General features: G+C 41.3%; 1 protein-coding gene across 2 annotated transcripts; it reads left to right on the top strand.

Annotated features, from left to right (window-relative positions):
* The first annotated feature begins 124 nt into the window (after positions 1 to 124).
* On the top strand, positions 125 to 21,578 carry sanbr (SANT and BTB domain regulator of CSR). Of its 2 annotated transcripts, none has more exons than XM_082556735.1 (21): positions 125 to 792; positions 1,739 to 1,890; positions 2,043 to 2,217; positions 3,436 to 3,532; positions 3,713 to 3,951; positions 4,145 to 4,203; positions 4,626 to 4,786; positions 5,839 to 5,925; positions 6,049 to 6,159; positions 6,342 to 6,465; positions 6,595 to 6,747; positions 8,191 to 8,333; positions 8,423 to 8,519; positions 8,615 to 8,647; positions 8,781 to 8,880; positions 16,212 to 16,297; positions 16,673 to 16,725; positions 19,396 to 19,469; positions 19,568 to 19,656; positions 19,980 to 20,062; positions 20,139 to 21,578. In XM_082556735.1, the coding sequence occupies exons 2-21, from the start codon at positions 1,741 to 1,743 to the stop codon at positions 20,173 to 20,175; spliced, it is 2,151 nt and encodes a 716-aa protein (XP_082412861.1). In that variant the 5' UTR covers positions 125 to 792; positions 1,739 to 1,740; the 3' UTR covers positions 20,176 to 21,578. The 2 variants fall into 2 exon arrangements, with proteins under 2 accessions (XP_082412861.1, XP_082412862.1); XM_082556736.1 differs by having other exon boundaries at positions 133 to 792; positions 16,697 to 16,725.
* Positions 21,579 to 23,050: the final 1,472 nt, after the last annotated feature.

The following is a 23,050-nucleotide window of genomic DNA, read 5'->3' as shown; positions in this document are numbered from 1 at the left end:
GTATCAAGTGACAATGTTAGAAATTTTGTCAAGATTTTCAATTTCAAAACTTGGACCTAACTGTTTAGTTTATGCTAATTTAAATGACATATTAGTATAATATAATTTCATTTAATTTGTTTTTAAGTCTGACTTTATGGCAGAAGCACTTGATTTGCGACCACTGTCTCCAAGCAACAGGACGCCTGCTGCACTGCGCCAACAGTGACGAGTCACCGTTGCAGATACAGACCGAATAAACGCGTTTTGTTAATCGAAAGTGTTCTGGGGGTAGATTTTTATGTAGTATTTTGATAGTGTAACCTGCCGATAGCATTTTCTGTGTTGTCGGCTTAATGACATACATACGGCAATTTAAGTAGCCACTTGCTCAGCTAACTGTATGCTAGCTAGAAGCTAATGCTACCTTCCATGGCTATCGGAATTACTGAGGCAGAGTTGAGCCTGAAGGCACATTTTTGATGTTCTAGTTCACTTTCGCCTTTGGTTTAAATGTCATCGCATAGCCACCGTGCTCAAACGCGTTGAGAGAGAGAGCTAAATACGTCGGTGTAAATCCCACCAGAAGGTATGACGCAATAGGACGGACCACATCACTAGTGACCGTCGTTTGATATTTACAGGGAGTACCTGAAGGCAGCAGATCTGTCCCGTCCCGCAAACTTAGCTAGCATTAGCCGGTAGGAGAACACCGCAGCATCAGCATCATCCACACGCACAATGAGATGAAACATTTACCCGCTTATTAGATTGTACGAGACGACGGTGAGGATTATCTCACAGACCAGAACAGTAAGTGTCATTTCTGTTGTTGGATGTGTGTCCTAGGAAATCTGAGGATTTTAATGTGACCTGAAAGCATCTGATGTTGATTCAGCAGGAGGGCAGAGGCACTCGGCCTACCCTAATCTGTGCCTCTACGGCATCCCATAAACGTACAGCATCTACCCGTATCATGTACAGTACATGAATGATCAGTCTCCTCTTTCAGCTCATACATAGTCACCAGTATGCTCTAACCTGTGATGCATTTAATAACAGAAAAACAAAACACAGGAACTTTGAATAGTAGTGAATGGCAAGTTCAGCCGCCAAGCAAAGTCTTTTACAATAAACTTCATTTTTTTTCTCAATGAAAATGTGTTTCTGAGGCATAACAACCAAATCATACTAAAGAAAGAAACAACATTTGTCTCAGTAGTTGGCCAAATTTATTATTTTATGCAGTGGTGCACAGTTTCACAACTGGTCCATTCCTTTTATCCAGCAATTTATTATCTGGGCTACAAAACGGTCCCTCAGACGCTATTGGCCCACTCTACTTACCTCACAAATAGTCCAAAACCTGAAAGCATTCAGTTTTGGAAGATCTACACAACACCCGCTGTCTTAAAAAGGCCCAAAACATCATAAAAGATAACTCACATCCTGGTTACTCCCTGTTTGACCTGTTGCCCTCAGACAGACGGTACAGAGCAATTAGTGTAAGGACTAATAGACTTAAACACAGCTTTTATCCAACTGCAATAACACGTCTGAATACTGCTACAAAAAAAATGCCAATCACGCCACTCTTGTATTAGTCTATGTGCTGACTATGCGCAGAATGCTTAAAGGCAATTAAAATGGGTGCTAACTGCACAGTGATTTCAGCTCTAATTTGGCTATGATGATCAAACAGATGAAGGAATTTATTGTTGACTTGCTGCCTATTGTTTCCTGCCCTCTGTGTGTGTAGAGATGAGTCGCTTCTGTTCGGATAACAACAACTTTCCCTACGACAACAACGTCCTGGTTTTGGACATGGTGCTGGGCTCCCTGTGGGGTGTGCCCCAGCCCATAAACTGGGACAATGTGGCCAAGCTAGTACCAGGCTTTACTCCTAAGGAGGTAACTGGATCACTGGGTAACTAGAACCCCTTCATCCATCCTGCCTCTCCATCCATCCCATCCCGCCCATAGTTCGTTCCATGCTTTAGTAACAAGAGACCTGAATTTTTAATGAGAAATAATTCTGTGGCTCTGATGCAATTGTGTTGCAGTGTGCCCGTCGGTTTGAGGAGCTGAAGAGCATGGGGGGGTTTCCTCATGTGGATAACCAATGCAATGCCCTGATAGAAGGAAGCAGCTCCCCGTCAGACCTCCTCTCCACACTGTTGGACACTCGGGACATAGTGGAGAGAGGAAGCGGCCAGAGCAGCAGCAGCAAAGTTACAGGTCAGTTGCTTTCACCCACAGATAAAACCTTCAATAAGTTTAATCAGCAGGAACTGGTTTTATCGATAGCTTTACTCATGTCTTTCAAACTTCACAGTGGACAGTACACAGTTCATTGTACATGGGGAGCAAGAGCTGTATGTGTGCGTTTAAACCCTGGGAACCACAAGCTCAGGCTTCAGACTGCTCGAAATATGCTGTTTCACACAGTTTCCTACACTTTTGGCTCTGCATGATGTCAGTGAGAGAGGATATACTAAGTTTGGTCATCTCAGGCACACAGTTCTGGCTGTGAGCACAGAAGCCCCACCCACCTGCTGTTCAAACCTTCTGTTTGCAAGAGGCAACCAATAATCTTTCAGACAGTGGATAAACTCGGGGGCTGCACCGTGAAATTAAAGAATAAAAACGCACCACAGGAAATGAGCGTAATAGGCAAACATAAGTATAATAATAACATAATTTATTGTCTTGTTACATACTACTAGAAAGTGCTGAGTAAATATGAAATTATGAAACCTATTTATATAATTTGACCACTTTTGGTCTTTATATATTTTCCTATTTTATGCTGGCTTCCTTCCACAGTCCAAAGACATGGGAAGCCATATATCTTTCTTGAACTGTCATCAAATAATGAGGAATGCTGTCCAGTTACTTCTGAGTGTCTCTCAAAAGTAACCAAAAATGTATAAATGTATAAAAATAGCTCCAATTCCTAAACAATGAATGTGATCCTGTTGTTAAACCCTCTGTAACTTAAGTCTGCATTTTAATTAGACCTGCTAGCTTGAGTTACAGAACCAATCAGATGGTGTATAGAGTCAAAAATACAAAAATCATCCAGATACTTATTCTGGATGTGATTTTATGTGTTACAGTATAATCGATTGGAATTACTATAAGCAGTTTAAATGTCATTCTACTCTAATCACAGGTTATATTTTAAGTTTAATCCTTTTTTTTCTCTAAATTGAAAACTTCAACTAACATAAACACAAACACATAAACATTTTTTGAATAAGAGATTTCTTTTATGGGTTACATGATGGTGTAAGTTCCAGTACAGCTATTTAGCTTGCGGAAGTGCTCCGAGGCCCCTATGAAACACATAATTGAAAGACTCTAATAAATTAGAGGGGTGTAGTATGATTTTTGTTCTCATGCTGCATGACAACCTTACTTTTGTTTTGTTTTTTCCAACGTTTTTGTGTACAGGGTCCAAGTTGAAGTCCACAGAAAGAAGTGCTGCTGTGGAGAAGAAAGAGAAAGGAGTGTCAGCAGAGGAGGATGAAAAACCTCAGAAACCACGAGAGTACGCTGGGAGATATCTTTTCATACCACAGTGAACCGAGCTAAGAGAGATTCCTCACACATCCTTTGAAAATCGAATCTATAAACATGACTCCATCTTAAAGTGGAAATGTTTTCAGCGTTAATCACACACACCCTGTGGATGAATATGATTGAATATTATTTTGGCTTTTCCCTACAGTCCCAACATGGTCATCCATGTGTGCGATGAGACCAAGAACCTGAAGCAGGACTTCACTTGTCCCAGAGATCTTCTGGTCAAGGAGATGCGTTACTTTGCTGAATATTTATCTGTGGACCCCCAGAGGTGGGAGGAAGTTGACATCTCAGTCCACTGTGACGTGCAGATCTTTGACTGGCTTATGAACTACGTCAGGAGGAACTCAGCAGGAGAGGGAAACAAGGACAAACCCCGACTTGGTAAAAAGAAACAAGAACAGAAAACAATCAACATTATTACACATCCCTGAGCTGTCATTTACACCACCTGTGGCGCTTGATTTATTGGTCACTAAACGTGGTGTGTGTTTGGTGCGTCACTGGCTGCGTGTTCTGTCTTGTTTGTCGTTCGTGGGGTTTGCTTGGTTGGTCATGTGGTATTTGTCGGTTACAGAGCCCAGCAATGTGATCTCAATCCTGATCTCCTCCGAGTTCTTGAAGATGGACACGTTAGTAAGTGTTGTGACATGTGACGCAAGGTGTGGTGATGTGCATCGGGCCTTTTGTTTTTCAGCTGTGAACACATTTTCTTAGATATATCCAAAAAAAATGTTACAGCAAAGGTGCAAAAGTCTCACATTTGCCCAGTAAGGCGCAGGCAGTGTGTAGAATGATAGTTCAAAGGTAACAATGGGTAATTGCTCCTAATCCACAAAAAAACAAGAGGCCTACACACAGAGCTTTGTTAAGTTAGTGTTGCATGAAAGTGCAGATGTTCTTTTGCCCCCGTGCAGTTACGGTAGCAGTGTTTTCTCACCACTACTCAGAAGAGCTAGAACTGCTAAAGAAGTGTTGACATGGTTTGGACGGAGCATTGTTGAAAGGACATTTCCCATTTTTGTTTGATGAGTGCTCTGTATATGCGTCTGGCTCAGGTGGAGGAGTGCATCCAGTACTGCCACAAGCACATGAGTGCCATTGTGGCTACTCCCTGCAACATGAACTGCATAAACAGCAACCTGGCCACACGGATCGCTGAACTCTTCAGCCACAATGAGGCCGACGACATCAGGGACAAAAAAGACAAGTTTAAAAGGTAAGAGGGGCGAGCTGCTTTGCTTATTCTCGGCACCGTATTTGTATTCTGGGTCTCTGTGAATACAAATATTTGGACAAAGCTGTGAATCAGCTTTGCATCATTTGCATTTCAAAATAATCCTTTTTTAACGCCGGGCCTCGGCGTGGACCCTCAGTTAGGGTTAGTCTTAATCTAAAACAAGCCATTTTAGCTTCTTACCCCTCCATTTGTGCTAACTGCTTCTGATTTGTTGCACATAGCAAACAGAAGGTTCGAACCGCAGAGAACATCTTCTTCTGCCATTAAATGCAGTTGTGTTTCAGTTCAAAATGAGGACTCAAATGCAGATAAGCAACACCAGGAACAACATGGAGACAGGGGATGGAGACAAATATATGCACTGAGACTTTGTAGGGAAATGGGACACAGGTAGGAACAGGTGGGACAGGAAAAAAGTAGGAAAAGACTGGGAATAAATCTACAAAAGATGCACAGGGAGAAGTGTAAAAAAGTAACTATAGCTGAGACAAATGAAGACCACAGGCAAAGAAAGATGTTAATTAAATAACCACGAACCAAAACTTAAACTCATTCAGCGCTGACTGAAGCCTGAGCTTTTGGTATGAGCATCTGCCAGTGTAATAGTATATTTCCTTGAATTCTCAATGATCACAGAGAAGTTAAAAGTTCTGTCAGTAACACTATGATGGCTGCAGCAGTTCAGCTGCAGACAGATGGTCTCTTTAAGCTCCACAGATTCGATGTAGAGAACAATGCAGTGACTTCTCTTTTTAGCCAGTTCAGTCTAAAGATCTAGGAAGTGTCAGACTTTTTTACATGATTCCTACACTGAAGTTTTGTCAGGTTACAGTTTCTCCATATAACACCAATAAAAGAAATATTGCATGTGTTGCATTAAATAACTGAAGCACAAGCACAAATGCTACTGTCACAAAAGCACCTGGTATAATTTTACTAAAGCAACAGTGGCTTATACTTTTATAACCTTTTATTAAGATATATGCAATATCAGCTCAAGTTTGATCCTTTCTTGTCTTTCACCCTCAAAGCAAACTGTTTCAAAAAAAAATTGAGCGTCTCTTTGACCCAAACTACCAGAACAGAGATTCACCGGGAAATGCCTCAACTCTGTACAGGTGAGTATAAGCTTTTTATTTTTGCATTGTGTTTCTTTTTATGCTCTGACATGTGTAGCGAGCATGTGAATATTCTCTGCTAATTTAATTTATATTCTTTGTCATCCTTGCATTTCATCCCAGGTGTGGTCTGTGCCTTAAGCTGTTGACCAAAGACACAGAGAGGAAAATTTCTTGTGTTCCGGGCAAAATCAATATTGACGCTCGTGGAGAAATCATCTATACACACACCAGGTATAGCAGCATGTTTTAATGGCTGTTTTAAACCTTTTACTTTAACCTTTTACTTGATTGGCTGAGTTCCTGATCACAGTGTGTGAGTGATCGTGTGTGTGTGTGTGTGTGTGTGTGTGTGTGTGTGTGTGTGTGTGTGTGTGTGTGTGTGTGTGTGTGTGTGTGTGTGTGTGTGTGTGCAGACAGAAGAGTTGGGATGTGCACGAATACATCACAGGCCTGTATGAGGAGCTCAAGTCCTGGGTCTTGGTTTACTGGAGAATCTGGGGTACCATCAACTACCTCACCTGCTTCCGATGCCAGCAGGTTGGAGTGTTATAGTGTGTGTGTTGCACAAATGAGCAAAATGAATAATAAAGAGAAAGTGAACAGAGTAAGAGTGCGTGCAGGATATACTTTTAAAAATCATTTGTATGTGTGTGTGTGTGTGTGTAGGTGTTTGTATGTGCAGAGCTGACGCAGTGCAAGTACCACCCAGACAGCGTCCTGTACCCTGGCATGGGTACAGAGAGAGGCTGGCACGGTGCAGGAATATATCCGTGCTGCAACCAGCGGGTTCTCCGCTTTGACCCCACTGGGATACCAAAGGTATGCATGTGCACACACACACACACACTTACCTATTCTAGGTGCAAGGTAATGCTTAATGCATTAATACTGCCTTTACTTTCTTAGGGCACCTTCACACTTGGAGTTCATTTAACACACATTTTATTGATAAAACAGGACAAGTAAATGTGAGGACATATAGATAGGCATAAGTCAGTTATAGGCATATCTCACTTAATCCATATTTATCCGATACCGATATACTTGTACAGCTCCTTAGTTCATCTTCGTCTAAAACAAGCTGTTCTGCCATCCTCTGTCCTTTACGGCAACCTTCTTCTGAGTGGCTGCCCCTCAAAAACAGCACTGACATCATTCAGAGGCAAGAGTAGGAGAAAGACTACTTGAATTGAGTGTGTAGATCAGGCTTAAGCCTGAACTTCTGGCTCACGGGAATTTCTCGTACATGCGTTGACATAGTTATTTGAAAATGAAATGCTTAATGCGAGCATCCACCACTGTAGTAGTATATGTTAGTGGAAAATAATTTACCCCCTTAAGCCTCTGAGTTCATATTAAAACCACTATGAAGTGGAGCAGTACTCTTTCACACTGAGCTGATGCTGCTTCTGCTGCATTGCTGTAGCATACAGCTGGTTCAACATGACCAGGATATCGTTCTATAATCTGGACTTGGTGGTGTTGGTAGCATCTGACTGATCTAAAAGTGGTGGTTCACAGGTCATGTGACTTTTCCCCAGAATGTTATTAAGAACTTTGTAGCAGAATGCTACACATGGTTGCACATCATTTAAACATTAACCCTGTCATAAGTCATATAAAGATCTAAACTATAGCGCCCTATAAAGGCTCAAAGGTTACTGCCCCAAAGCCTAATAAATAAAATGTGGAAATTGCTTCATTTTGTCGGTAGATCAAAGTGAAATTAGTCTGATTGATTGAACAGAAATGCTTGGTGTGTGTCCTGTGTGCTAGTAGATGCGTTTTCCAATGTAGAAAGAGTCTCAGCAGCAGAGTAGAATACAGTATAAAAATATTTCTACAATTTACCAAATTACCATTGGAAGAATCAGTGAAAACTTGGGACTTCAAGACAATTTTAATGCAAAATCTGGAGAATAACCTGAGAGTAAGGATTAAATATGGAACAGAAATTAAGCAGACTCAGTCTGTGTACAGATGTGATATTAGCTCAGCAAACACTTCCAAGGCCACATCCCTCAGGTTTCCAATGTTGGCCCCCACAGTTTTGTGGTTACAGGCTAAAGACAGTTTTCGTCTCATTTGCGTGCACCTGTGACGTGGTGCATGTTAATTAAACACTGTGCAAGCAGTCTCATTCTGGCTGCAGCAGAGTTTGTTTGACATCTCTCTGATTGGTGGGTAAAATTGACAAACACCCAAATTTACCCTGCAGAAGAAATCCTGATCCAGTTTGCTCGTGTTTGTGTGTGTGTGCAGGGCTGTAAGACGCGGGATCACATAGTGAATGTGCCCGATGAGGAGAACTGTGACGAGGAGACTTCAGCCCAGACCCGAGTCCTCAATGACCTGCTGCTGCACAGAGATGCTGTGTGTGTGTCAAACTCTCCATCGGCAGAGGGGTGAGTGTGTGAGGATTCTTTCACAATGTTCTTTTTCATTGTGTGTGTTATCGATGCACTAATTGCAAATGTTCCTGTGTATGTGTCAGTGCTGAGGAGAGCCAGTCCAGTGCAGAAAAAGTTCAGGACTGTGACGTTCTCTTGGAGCCAACAGTCCTCAGATCTCTGAGAGGAGATGGCAGCACCGTAAGTCGCACACTTCCCATTTCTCTGTGTGCTTCTGTCTGTCTGCCCTCAGCCTTTCTGTGTTCTTACTGTGTCTACTTTGTGTCTTTAACCAGTTTTCCCTTTTGAAAAACTGGAGTCTTCAGCTGGTAGGACACTCTTTTTTCATGATATCTGCTTACTTTTTTAAAATGATTGAAAATTACAAATGAGGAACCTGCAAATGTTGCTTTAGACGAGAAAGAAGTGTGTGTCTAAAAGCCTTGACCTTTGCCCTTTCAGAGACAGCAGTCTCTTCTGTCAGAGGATGAGGAGTACACCACAGGGTCAGAGGTCACTGAAGACGAGGTTGGGGATGAAGAGGAACTCTCTAAGAAGCAAGGTGGAGAATTTATTCTTGTTTTCTTGCATCAGCAGGATCTCATTCTCTATTTCATACGGCTGAAGGGGAGCCTTGAAAGTGCTTAAAAAGTGTGTGTGTGTGTGTGTGTGTGTGTGTGTGTGTGTGTGTGTGTGTGTGTGTGTGTGTGTGTGTGTGTGTGTGTGTGTGTAAGAAAGAGAGACTGACAGAAGCTGAGCTTTATTCAAAGTGATTTAAAACAAACTGCAGCAATAAGGGCAAACTAGTGCACAATTATGTTTACGTGAGCGTTATTTTGTATGCATTTGTACAGTTCGATAACTGTGAGAGTACACTGAGAGCATTTAGCTCTAGTAACAGGCATTTGTACCAGTGAGCATGAAAAAGTAGGGCAAAGACCTAGTATGTAAGCACTGACTGGTATATGTGTGTGTGTGTGTGTCTGTGTGTGTGTGTTTTTATGCTCAAGTGAATGAATAAACGAGTCAGTTTTAAACAGTAGCAATTTAAACAGTAAAAGAGTAGCACTATATTTATAAAGAATTACAAACAACAATTATTTGATGCTCAAATTAATTAATTAATATCCAGTTTATTTCCAATTAGTTCCAAATTCATCTTGAATTCAATTCAATTTTATTGATATAGCAGCAAATCACACCATTAGTCACTTCAAGGCTGTATGTATTATTGTATGGTAGATGGTAGATGGTATTATTGTATGGTACAATAATACATACAGAGAACCCAACAATCATATGACCCCCTATGAGCAAGCACTTTGGCGACAGTGGGGAGGAAAAACTCCCTTTTAAAAGGAAGAAACCTCCAGCAGAACCAGGCTCAGGGAGGGGCGGCCATCTGCTGCGACCGGTTGGGGTGAGAGAAGGAAGACATTTGTTGTAGGTCTGATCGAAGGACTGATGTGATGGTAAGTTGACTGCTGCTCTGCTTTGAATATTGAGTGATTAGTGAATAGATTTTAAGCCCAATTGTGCCTAAGTTTAAGACCATATTCATTGGTTGTTTTTGTTGTTGTTATTACTTTGGGCTTTTGTTCACAAGAATTGCTAGCTTCCCTAGAGTTTTGGACACCCAGACAATCAGATGATTGCTGAGAAAGCACAAGGTTTTTATACCCCTGTGCTATTCATGTTGGTGCAGGATGGTCTCCTAGAGAGGCCAGGGTTGAAAAAAGGGATGCTTCAGAACCTCTGAGGGTGTTATGCGCTGATTTGCATCCAAGGCCAACATCTGTTTGATTAGCCTGACAAGTAATTGTTGGCCATTTTCAGGTCCTCGCCTAACCTTCATTAGTTTTTCGAGGTCATCGAGACACTTAAGTTTTATATATCGAGTTTCCTTGGATTGATAATCTGTCTCGTATTGAAATTGTTCTTTGGTCTTAAATGTCCAGCGCTGTTTGTTGTAGTTATCTTCGATGAAATACCAATCAGTGTAGAAGCCAGAATCTAGGAGATGATCTGGTAGCTGACCCTGGGTTTCAGTTATGAATCTCAAAACATCATAATTGTCTTCCCCAGGATAGAGAGGCACCCCTGTAGCAAGCTCCACAGCTACCAGCCCCAGAGCCCACATGTCAATTGCTTCATCACATGGAATGCCAAGCATAACCTCGGGTGCACAATAACCAACCGTCCCCAGACTGTGACCAGGAATCAGTGCAAAAGCGGGACGTGCGAGGCCAAAGTCTATAACTTTGACTTTGACGGGAGACTCATGGCGATTCACAACCATTATGTTTCCAGATTTGAGGTCAGCATGCACTATTCCCACAGAACCCAGGTGGAACAGAGCATTTGCGAGCTGATGCAAAATGGGACTGAGTTCTCTTATTGGGAGACCCTGGTTTTTCCGGTCCCCTATGTAGTCCCACAGGCTTTGGTCGAGGAGTTCGAAATTTAAGCAGATACGCTCTCCATCGAGGAAATAGCCGTTCCATTCAACAATGTTGCACCTGTCTGGATCCAAGCATCGCAGCTGCTCCAGGATGAAAATTTCCAGTTTTGCCTGTTGCTGAATTTTAGGGTTACCCTTGTTGACTTTGATAGCCACAGTTTGGTTGTTTTTTGTATTGCGACATTTGGTCACAACACCAAAGCCTCCTTCCCCAAGGAAAGCCTCTACCACGTGGTGATCTCCCAAAATGGTCCCTTCAGGTATTTCAAGATCACCTTCTGAGGAAGATGATATTTCAGAATCACCTTCACAGGAAGATGATATTTCAGAATCATCTTCAGAGGAAGATGATATTTCAGAATCATCTTCAGAGGAAGATGGGTTTGCTGAGGTGTTGACGTGTCCTTTTTGCTGAAATTCAACTGAGATTTGGAAACTGCAGTTGAATTTTTGCGATCCATGACTTTCCCAGTTTGAAGGCTGCTGAGAGAGCACAAGGTTTTCTCCCCCTGTGCTATTCATGTCAGTGCAGGGGGCTCTCCCTGAGAGGCCAGTGTTGAAAAAGGGATGCTTCAGAACCTCTGAGGGTGTTATGCGCTGATTTGCATCCAAGGCCAACATCTGTTTGATTAGCCTGACAAGTAATTGTTGGCCATTTTCAGGTCCTCGCCTAACCTTCATTAGTTTTTCGAGGTCATCGAGACACTTAAGCTTTATATATCGAGTTTCCTTGGATTGATAATCTGTCTCGTATTGAAATTGTTCTTTGGTCTTAAATGTCCAGCGCTGTTCGTTGTAGTTATCTTCGATGAAATACCAATCAGTGTAGAAGCCAGAATCTAGGAGATGATCTGGTAGCTGACCCTGGGTTTCAGTTATGAATCTCAAAACATCATAATTGTCTTCCCCAGGATAGAGAGGCACCCCTGTAGCAAGCTCCACAGCTACCAGCCCCAGAGCCCACATGTCAATTGCTTCATCACATGGAATGCCAAGCATAACCTCGGGTGCACAATAACCAACCGTCCCCAGACGGTGACCAGGAATCAGTGCAGAAGCGGGATGTGCGAGGCCAAAGTCTATAACTTTGACTTTGACGGGAGACTCATGGCGATTCACAACCATTATGTTTCCAGATTTGAGGTCAGCATGCACTATTCCCACAGAACCCAGGTGGAACAGAGCATTTGCGAGCTGATGCAAAATGGGACTGAGTTCTCTTATTGGGAGACCCTGGTTTTTCCGGTCCCCTATGTAGTCCCACAGGCTTTGGTCGAGGAGTTCGAAATTTAAGCAAATACGCTCTCCATCGAGGAAATAGCCGTTCCATTCAACAATGTTGCACCTGTCTGGATCCAAGCGTCGCAGCTGCTCCAGGATGAAAATTTCCAGTTTTGCCTGTTGCTGAATTTTAGGGTTACCCTTGTTGACTTTGATAGCCACAGTTTGGTTGTTTTTTGTATTGCGACATTTGGTCACAACACCAAAGCCTCCTTCCCCAAGGAAAGCCTCTACCACGTGGTGATCTCCCAAAATGGTCCCTTCAGGTATTTCAAGATCACCTTCTGAGGAAGATGATATTTCAGAATCACCTTCACAGGAAGATGATATTTCAGAATCATCTTCAGAGGAAGATGATATTTCAGAGGAAGATGGGTTTGCTGAGGTGTTGACATGTTCTTTTTGTGGAAAGTCAACTGAGTTTTGGAAACTGCAGTTGAATTTTTCTGATCCACGACTTATTTCAAGCTCATCTGAGCCAAAGGATGGGTTGGCTGACATGGTGTAACGTGTCTGCTTGTTTTGTGAATTGGTGAGAAACAAAACTGAACTTGGTTTGGTTTCTGTCATAAAATGCTCTCAAAACTTCTCGAAAGGGTTTTTGTTGCTGTCAGGTCAATGTCCGTTAAGCGATAAAGTACAATAGGTGGGCGCTCCTATTTATGTGTTTTGGGATCAAAGCAAAGTTGCCACGTCAGAAAGGATCAAAGCAAAGTTGCCGCATCACAAGGAATCAAAGCGTTCTAATATATGCGCGCATGCGCACACACGTGGTTGTTTGTGTAATGTTGTTCACACTAAGAATTTTAAAAGGAAACTGACAGTTACAAAACTTTTTTTCGTTTATTTGTATTTGTTTTGTTGTTGTTTTTTCTGCATACCATGTCCAGCTTTTCTGTATAAAGTAATGAAGAATCTTGGATTTGGTGCTTAAAACTTCGTGAAACTGTAACCGTATTTCATTCACCATAAATCACTATCTGATTTTGAATAGTTTTCTTATCAGATACAGAAGTCTAAAACCAACATTTCTCTGCCTGGGCTGCCTTGTAGCTCTGCACGTTGTCTCTTCAATGTGTGACCCCTTCCCTCCCCGAACAGTCGGGGGTGAGTGCACTAACGTGTCCGGTGTTGCCGTTTTAATGAGTGTTTGCTGGAAAACGAAAAATACAAGGAGTCTGCAAGATGGATTTGTACGTTTTCACAATGGGGGAGTTTGCGTAAGTGCTAGTAAATAATTTTCTCGAGTGTGTACGTTACACATGCTAATTTTGGAATTGTTTTTATTATTTTGCTAGCTAGCAAACTCCGGGATAAATGATTGAAATGTACTCAGTGTGATGCAATACGGTGCCGCTATTATAACAATTAGTTATTGCAGGGTAATTTATGTAATATGCTGTGAATTTAACCAAGACTACACAGCAGTAGCAGTATTGCGAGTTACTTCCCCAAAGTGAACGCTTTAAACGTTAGCCCGATGCTTAACTAGCCAACTTAAGGCTTTCTGATTAAAGGCTAAAAGCGGCGTTGTCACCGAATAAATAGAATATTGATTATATTTTTGTGTATTGCTGCAGTTTTTTCAAGTATTAACTTGGTGCTTTTGGCAACCTTACGGGGAAATAATGGTAATATGGCTGATCCATATGGACACAAAGAATATAGACTTTTTTATGCTACCGAAGTTCCCTCGCTTTCATTCAAAATCTGTTTATCGTTAAACAACTTAAACATAATTGCCTCAAACTCACATTAAGGCCTGTGGGACACTATCAGCCACTGAAACAGTAGACGAATGAATATTTCATACCTTAAGGCTGCCTGTTTGTTTAAGGGAGATGAACAATACATTATAATTGTATATAATAATATCACAGATGATAGATTTAATAGGTTTTTGAAAGATGCTTGTGCATTCAAGTCTTATATGTTGAATTGAACCGAGTATGTCAACTGTTCAAAGCTTCTCCCAGTCAGTGCTGTTCTATGTGCCTGTCTTACTGTACATGATGTTATTAGCACAAACACTTTAAAGGTGATAATTTAGGACTTCAGCAACACAGACTGCAATGTAGTTAAGCATCTTACAGTTAGTTTTGAATGAATCAACTTAAAAAACAACACAAGCCAAGATCTGTCTCCTATTTTTTTGTGTCACGTAAGAAAGAAGCATAAATATCTGATGAGAAGACTTATTAATTTGGCCTTTCTCATGATCTGACTGAGGTGATGCGAAGTGAAATAGTCATCCTTTTTTGGTAATGTGCTGGAAAAGCTTGAAAATGGAGATTGTTAGTGCTTACAAATTGCTTGAATGTCACCCTGAAAAAGGTGTATGAAGTAAAATCTGATTTTGATGCGTTCAGCACAAAATTTAGTCACACAGTCAGGACAACATCTGATTTACCTTCATTGGGAAACATGTTTAAAGCAGGAGTTCAGTACATATTTTGTTTTTTGTACATATTTTTATAGATCTTTATGTTTATTAACTTTTTTTATTGTATTCTTATGTTTTTTTTTAATTCTATATATTTTATACATGTGTTACATTTACATTTTCATGTAGCTTTTTAAAAAAACATTTTTTTTGTATTTTGGTATCTTTACCTGTCTCATAAATTCAGGGCTACATCCTTTCTATAGACAAAGAGCTTATCTTGGAGCCTTCAGCTTCTTCTTTAGTACTTTCATAGGTGGATGTAGGAAGTAACAATAATATGTGATGATAATCTGTGATACATGAAATAATCTTATATTAATAGTAATAATGGATCTGTTCCTGTCAGGAAAATGCTTGTGCAGAGGTTTCATTGTCCTTATTACCACCACAGCTCTGCCTCGCAGTGACAGTTTAGTTGCAGTTTCGAGGCTCATTTGTGTACCAGCATAAAGACTTTCCTCGCAGTGAGCTGTGATCTCAACTACTGAGCTGATCCATGCTATAGTTACAGCTGGATATTTTTTTCTCTCTTTCGTAAAGTGTTTTCATTAAACAGACTCATTCATTATTAATTGTTTTACATATTTTGTCTTTTACGTAAACAAAACACTGCTAGAATTAAAGTACTAGAAACAATTAAAATACACTGTAATTAGTACTTTTAACAATTTGATAGATGCCTTTTATTATATTTTTAACATCAGCATGTTGAAGGACTTGTTTAGAAGAGAGTGCTAATTTATATGCTAAAATATGTTTTTCTTTTTGGCCAAGTTAGTGAAAACACTTTATTATCCTCTAATAGATTTTTTTAAATGCTTGGTGATCATAGTACCCAAAACTAGCTGCATCAGGTAGTACTTCTGAGAGGATCAGAAGTCCCAGGTATACTGGTATTGGGTGTTGCAGCTGTAGGGATGACTCTTTCTGAAGCCTCAAGCTGACTGTTTCCTCTCAGATGTAAAAGGCTGATGATTTACAAAACAGACACTGCGTCGTTCAAATAGATGAGGCTCATCATAAAATAAGAGATACTTTACTCTCTGAGCATTGTTTCTAGTGTCCATTCATCCATTTAGTTTACTCTGGTCTTAATAAAGAGCTTAAGAAGAGATATTGTTAGAACTTAGAAATAGGAGGAGCAATTCAGACGTTAAGTTTTTAATACGAATCGCTGGACAGAAAAAAGTGGCACACCTATTCGTCTTCAAAACAGGTTTGACTGACAGCTTAGAACACAAGATGCTGAAACTTTACATACATGGCTGTTACATACTGGGCTGAACTGGCAGCTTATCAGAAGTAGCTTTTGATGTTGGCAGTGTGAGAGCTGAAAAACCCAAAGTCATCCTATTTTCATCACTGACTGGTTTTAATCACGTGATGGCTTCATGTTACCATGTGCTCTGACTAATGATCGCATAATGTTATGCTTACTCATTTCCTTTAACCCGACAGTCCTGCAATCCTCTCGTCACCGAGCGCCTCTAAGTGATTAAAGCAAAATGAGGACACTTGACGAAACACGATCTATTCATAGCACATCACCGCTGTTCCACCCTCATCTCCACCACCTCATCTATTTTTAACATTTCATTGTCAGTCCTCACAGCTTAAGAATGGAAACTGAAGGCATTTCTCTTTTCAGCCTGCAGATGGCGCTGCAGTCCTTCACTACATCTCATCCTGTTTTTCTGTTTTCCAGCTGCTAAGAAGGCCAAAAAGGCTCACAGACCTCTGAAAAAACAGCTGTCCTCGCCAAACTTCCAACGCAAAGAAAAATCTGAGAAAGTGAGTCAGCAGTTTCATGAATATTTCACTGCGGCTCCTTAGTGGAGTCAAACACGGCAGAGTTCAACCCAAATATCTGACACATCTTATCTGTAACCTACAACAGGATGAATTGTTTTTAGCTGGGTCTTATAAATAACTGAAATGCCCTAAATATGGATACAGAACTGACTTTGTAGCATTTTGGTGCATATCTGATATTAGTAGACATCCTACAGGAAAAAGCTGGATTTATTATTGATACTCCACAATATCTTATTGTGTGTCCATAAAAAGATCTCACACACTGACTTATACTTCCTTTTAGATATTCTGTCATAATTGTTGCTTATCTTTTTTACTTCAATTTTACAACATTCATTATTTTGTCTTCAGAATGTGCTTTTTTTCCTCCCTCAGTCACAGACCAGGGACAACACGCCTTTCACGTGAGTAGATCTACATGTTTATCCTACTTACAAATTTGCTAAGCAGTAGCTGTGCATTGAAGTTTAATTCTTTAAAATGTAGCTGGAGCTAATATAAGGGTTCAGCACTTTGTATTAATCACATTCATAGACTGTATAGAAAAGATGGATGAAGCCACCATGTTCTCAGTAACTTGTTGTTGAAGTCCTGTTGTGAGGGGTGTGTCATTGCCTTTACAGTCTTGGTGTTTTAAAACTGGGCGTGGCTCCGACTGAAACAGAATTCATGTTGCCACATCTGTGTTTGTTTGCATATTTGGCTAGAAGGAATAAAGCATTATGGGTATTCAAGCTATCCAGACTTCACTTCAATTAAAAATTTCTTTGTCTAGCATGACTCGGATCTTGTCTGTGGCAGAAGAGCCACAGAGAACGATAGTAGCCCATAGACCAGCTGGTGCCCTCTGGTGATGGTAAACAGTTACAACAGGTAAACCAGTCCTGGGTAGAAACCAGTGGATCCCCTGAGCTCAGCTTTTAGGGTTTTCCATTAGGTGGTAGTTAAGGCCATATCATACCGTTCACAGTAATACTGGTATAATGTTGGGCAACGATAAGAAAATGGAATACCGCGATAGAATTTGGGTAAAACGCACATGCGCAGTGCCTTTGTTTTCATACGCACATGGCGGAAAAAGCATGGCAGCGACGGAGAATGAGGGCGAAAGCGATCGTTGAATGAAACGGATGAACCAGAACTGTTTGTAAAAATGCTGCAAATTCAGTGTGGAACTGGTTTAGCTTTCGTCCGTCAGATACACAACAAAGCACTATTTTTGGTAGCGCATGCTAGCGGGCCGTCGTTATTACCGTGTTTTTTGGAAAATACTGCACACTTAAAATCAATCCTTTGATTTTTCTGGTTGTGTTTACTGACCTCGAAACGATTTTATGTACACGGCGCTCGAAAATCTGTCAAATGTTTTAGTACGACTTTGCTAAGCTACGACGCCGCACCGCTTGATGGATTGTCGGAGCATTACGGCTATCGTAGGCGGAGCCTCGCAGAGTGATGCGTACTGTGCTTCAACATAATATTACCGTATTGTGTGTGTATAACCTCTTTAAGTTTTGTGGATATTATACATGGTTATGCTGAGGATATGTCGGCCAGTTTCCACTGGAAATACCTTTTGGTTAAACTGTCAGCAAGAAATTTTGCACTGTTAAATTTTTATATAACTTTAATGCACATAAAAAACAGCTGCTTGTTTAAGTGAAAATACATTGATTTTTTTTCCACTAATAAAGTTGTGGAGTTGTAAAGTATTTTGTCTCGCATCAATTATATCGTCAGTTATATCGTTATTGCAAATTTTCAAATATATATCGTGATAAATATTTTTGGTCATATCGCCCTGCTCTAGTGGTCGTACTTGGTACCAGGTAATGTTTTTGTAGTTTCTCAGCCGAGTTTCCAAGTGATCCAAATCAATTTGAAAACAGACATCAACAGACTGCATGCCAGTCAGTGGCTTCAGACTCCTTCACAAAAATCAAAACTGACATTTTTGAAATCCGGCAGTGAGGGAAATAGCGACACAAAACCCACCTCCGACCTTCAGCCCAACCAGTCTGGTTTTAACATTAGAACTTTCTTTTTTGATAAGGCTTATGGTCAGGGCTGGATCAAGTGACCCAGAATCCTACCTTAGTTACCCTGCAATAGGCTTAGGCTCTTGGGGTTTCTCATGATGCACTGTTTCTACTTTACTCGCCTCTTTGCACTCTCTGTGTTTATACACCCCTCTGCATTTAATTCTTAGTTATTATCAATCTAAGCTGTCCTCCACAGTTTCTTCTCTCCTGCCTCATGCCCAGCCGGTGGTGGCAGATGGCCCCGCCCCTCCCTGAGCCTGGTTCTGCCGGAGTTTTCTTCCTGTTAAAAGGGAATTTCTTTCTTCCCACTGTCACCAGGTGCTTACTTGAAGGGGGTCATTTGATTGTTGGAGTTTTCTCTGTATTATTGTAGGATATGCCTTACAGTATAAAGTGTCCTGAGGCCACTGTTGTTGGGATGTGGTACTATATGAATAAAGTTTAATTTTAAGTTGATATAGTGACTGTTCTGAGACACATTAGTCCCAGTCAGTAATCATTTTGCCATCTTCATGTGGAAGTTAGCAGGATCTGACTTCTGGTAGCAAGAATGTCAACAGCAACTGGTCAGAGGTGTGTTGCGGTGTTTTGTTTTGAAATGTTTCTCCTTCAGTCTGCGTTTGCGCCATGTTTACTGCATGTGGGAAGGCGCTCTGTGTCCTGATTGGTTGTCGTCACAGGCACAAGTTATTTTGACTTAGGAGTTACAGGTAAGGTGTGGAGAATCAGGTCAGGACATTGTCCTTGGCTGCCTGTTCTCACACTTAACTGGAGATAGTCCCCTTAAGCTGGGTACTCACCCTGGGAAATACTCTGTGGTTAAGGGGAAGCTGCTCCTTTTCAGTGCCTGTTTGTTCCATGTGGGGCTGAAAGTGTACGGCACCAACCTGATATAACAACATAATCTGAACGAATTTCTCTGCTGTAAATCTGGATCAATAACATTGATTGAAAAAACGTATAATCTATTTCTCGTGTTTGCTGTTTGAAGTTAACTGGTGCTCGCTCTGTGGGTGTTTGTGTGTGTTGTAGAGTAAGCGTCCAGAAGAGTAAGTGGGACAGCTCTCGCTCTATGCGCTACAACCAGGACGCTCAGCGAGAGGAAGGTAAAGGAGGACTCATTGATGCTTTTCTATTTTAAGCCACTGAGTCAGACTACGTTCTTTCAGTCTTGCATTAACCACTTTCTTTGCATGTTAACCAGACCAGCGCCGCATGGTGGAGATCATTGGCTACCTGACAAAGATGAGGTTTGGAGACCAGGAACAGAGTAAATCCAAGGATACTAAAGAGGTGGCTGTTTATTTACTGTACACCTAAAATGAGATTGATTGTCAGGGTGCAGGAAATGTGACTTTGACCAGGATTTATTGTCTTTCTTCACATCATGTGGTCAAGATTGGTGCTGAGCTGTCAGACCTGCTGTCCTTGTTTTTGCAGCTGCCTCATGTTGGATTGTTTTTCTTCCGGACTCTCTCTCTCTCTCTCTCTCTCTCTCTCTCTCTCTCTCTGTGTGTGTGTGTGTGTGTGTGTGTGTGTGTGTGTGTGTGTGTGTGTGTGTGTGTGTGTGTGTGTGTGTGTGTGTGTGTGTGTGTGTGTGTGTGTGTGTGTTACAGCCTGCAGGGGGGATCTACTCCAGACTTGAAGTGCAATTTAGGAGCTCCTCTCAAGTCAGACAGAGTTCAGAAAAGACACCCAGGTACATTTACAGTGTTACACACACCCTGGTGTCTCACTCAATAACTAAGCACTTTTTTCTTTCTTTACCTCTGCAGGTCTAAAACACGCTACGCTCAAATCCGAACAACATAAAGAAGCTAATGGGGGAAAAAGGCAGTGGAGCTGCTAAATAGACCAGCATTAAACCCGATGAAGAGGACAGAGACTCGCTCCTCAACCCCAGCACTTGTCAGCCCACCCGCCCCTGCTTAACTCAGGTGACTATGTATGGATCACCGTCAACCACATCTCCTTTCACTCGGCCCACTGTGTGTTTGTTCAGCTGCATCCAGTCCACAAAAACAGCAGAACTGTGGACCCATCTCGGCTCATTAGAAATGCACTTTGACTTTCCTCAGTGTTTCTTTAAAGACGGACAGGTGGGGATTTCTACAGAAGGCAACAGGAGAAATGTATGGAAGTCCACTCATGCCAGTGGGAAAAGAAAAAGTCATTTGTATTTCAGAAAATATTTCATAGCAATGACAAACATGTATCTTATTGTAAAATACATAGTTTCTGTCTGTCCACCAACTCCTACACAATCAGGAGTTAATCAACCAAACTTGGCACACAGGTACATCTTAGGCCCCTATAAGTTCTTACCTATATCAGATACTATGGTGTAATCACATTACACAACTACCTACTGACCAACTAAAAGGACACACTTTGTGTTTATGCACCTATCTCACCTTATACAAGCATTGTATCATTTCAGTTTCACAACAGTAGCATCTCATTTACATCAGATGTTATAGTTGTGAATATTTTGATATGCAATATCATCGTGTTGCTTGGCAACCACCTGGTAACAGAATAAAAATACATTTATGTAGTAGAGCAGGACATGGGATGTAGTAGTAAAGGTAAATTTAAAAAAGAAAGAAATTACAAAAATGCCACAACAGAAAAAAAGTTTTGATATTAAAAAAAAAAAAGGGGGAAAAAAAGCATAAATCAAATTGACTTGAACTGAAGAAAAAAACTACATCAGGATACTGGAAAACATGTGTGTCTAAAGCTCCAGTGACATTTTTTTAAATGCTAAATTGAGATCAAATTTAATTTTGAGGTTAAGAAGTAAAATTGAGATAAATGTATTGTATGTTATATGAAAATCGGTCAAAAAGATGTCATGAGAAAAATGTATGAAAAAAGAAAAATCATTTTCTTAAACTGGCACTGATTATCTTCCTGGATGGCTAATTGAAGATGTTACCTTCTTAAACTGACATCTTATTTCCACCATAGTGGAAGGTCAGACGTGTCGCATGGAAATTTTACTGCATCAACTGAAATTTACACCCAGCCTTACATTTACACTGTAATTCTGCCTGCGTTCTGTGTAAAGCTCATTCTGTAGGTGAGAAGGATGCCACATTTGTTCCACCAAGTTCTGGTAGAGATGTAGTTCTAGTCTTTCCTGTGTTTACTGGAACGTGACTGTGCCATGTACCACACCTAGGCCAATAAAATACAAGTGGCTAAATCCATTCAGAGCCTTATGTGAACTTTTGTTTCTGGTTTATATCCACTGGGTGGCAGCAAATCACACTGGGGGAATAACTATGGATTCCCAAGACACAACCTTTGCCCCAGTTTCACCATGACCTTTCACCTCTCCAACAATCTACCAGGTGAAAAATACGCACTTGATTGGTTCTCAGCTTTAGCAAAGAGTGTTAGTGTTGTTTCCTGTATGAAAAGAAGCCAGAGCAGTTTGTGGAAACTGAAAGTCCCAGAGAGGGCTGGTATGTGCCACTTGGTTCGGGGTCACGCCGCTCCTCTCTGCATGAGAGGCACTGACCAATGGGCGTGCTAACCTGGCTCTTCCTGTAAGACTTACTCACAGGGGTATTAATAACCCTGGCTGCTCACAACACAGACCCAGAGCAGGGCTTAACGGGGCATAAAGCGTAGAGGAGGTGATGTGGGCTTTTTTTTTTCTCCCTGTGGGCGGGCGCTACCCCAGCTGTTCTATCTTCTCCTCAACAGCAGATGCCAAGAATGGCTGAGGATGTGGATCTGGGTCAGGAAGGGGGGGTGGGGGAGTCCTGTTACAACTGGACTGAATTATGGTCCCACAGAGATAAAGAGATGGTTGGACACGAGAGCATCAAAGCAAACACGCCAAACTGACAGATGCTCAGTGTGCCAAGACCTGCAGAACTAAAATGTTACTGCTGCAGATTCCTCTGAAGCCTGGCTCTGGGACACAAGGAAATGAAAAGTTGAGTGAAATTAGAATTCCATCTCCCTCTCTGGTTACATCAGAGCTGACAAGATTGTTGGGATTGCGTAAGACGAGCGTTTCAACTTTCAATGGCACGGCGTCAGCATAACCTTTAATCTAATACCAGTATGTTAACAGGGATTAGTGGAGGAGTCCACTTACACAGCAGCAACCTTGGCTAAAGATGCCCAGGCGGAAACGGTTGGATGTCGCGTTGCCTGCGTGACGGATGCCATCCGTCATCACTGAGCTTTCCTTTTAGGATTTGTGTTTTCAAACCTTTTCAAAGCACGCTCCTCTTCACACATAGATGTATGCATCTAACAGGAGATGGGACAAAATAGTCACTATGCTTAACGACCATGTGGTCAGAAATCATTTTCCAGAGTTGATTAACAGTGCATCGGGTCAAAGCGCAACAAACCTGTTTAGGTTGGCTTTAGTTTCACACAACAAATCTGACACAAGATGTCTTCTACTCCAGCTGCCATGTGGCAAATCGTCTTTTATAGTAAGTGAAAGCGAAAGCAGCCTGCACTGTAGGAGGTGGGGTTGGACAAGTAAACACAAGTTCTCAGAGTTGATGACTCAATCAGCTCACAACTGAATTCAGCACAACGTCAGTGTCATTGTTCAACTGTTGACACAAGAAAAAGCTAGTGAGCAAAGCTCTCACTAACAAAGGCTGTATGTTACAATGTTAGGTTAGGTTTAGAGTTTAGTCAGCTATGG

This window comes from Aulonocara stuartgranti (assembly GCF_965226115.1).
Source record: "Aulonocara stuartgranti genome assembly, chromosome: 13".
Lineage (NCBI taxonomy): Eukaryota > Metazoa > Chordata > Actinopteri > Cichliformes > Cichlidae > Aulonocara > Aulonocara stuartgranti.
Note: the sequence above shows the minus strand (reverse complement) of the source record. Positions and strands in the feature narration are given on the sequence as shown.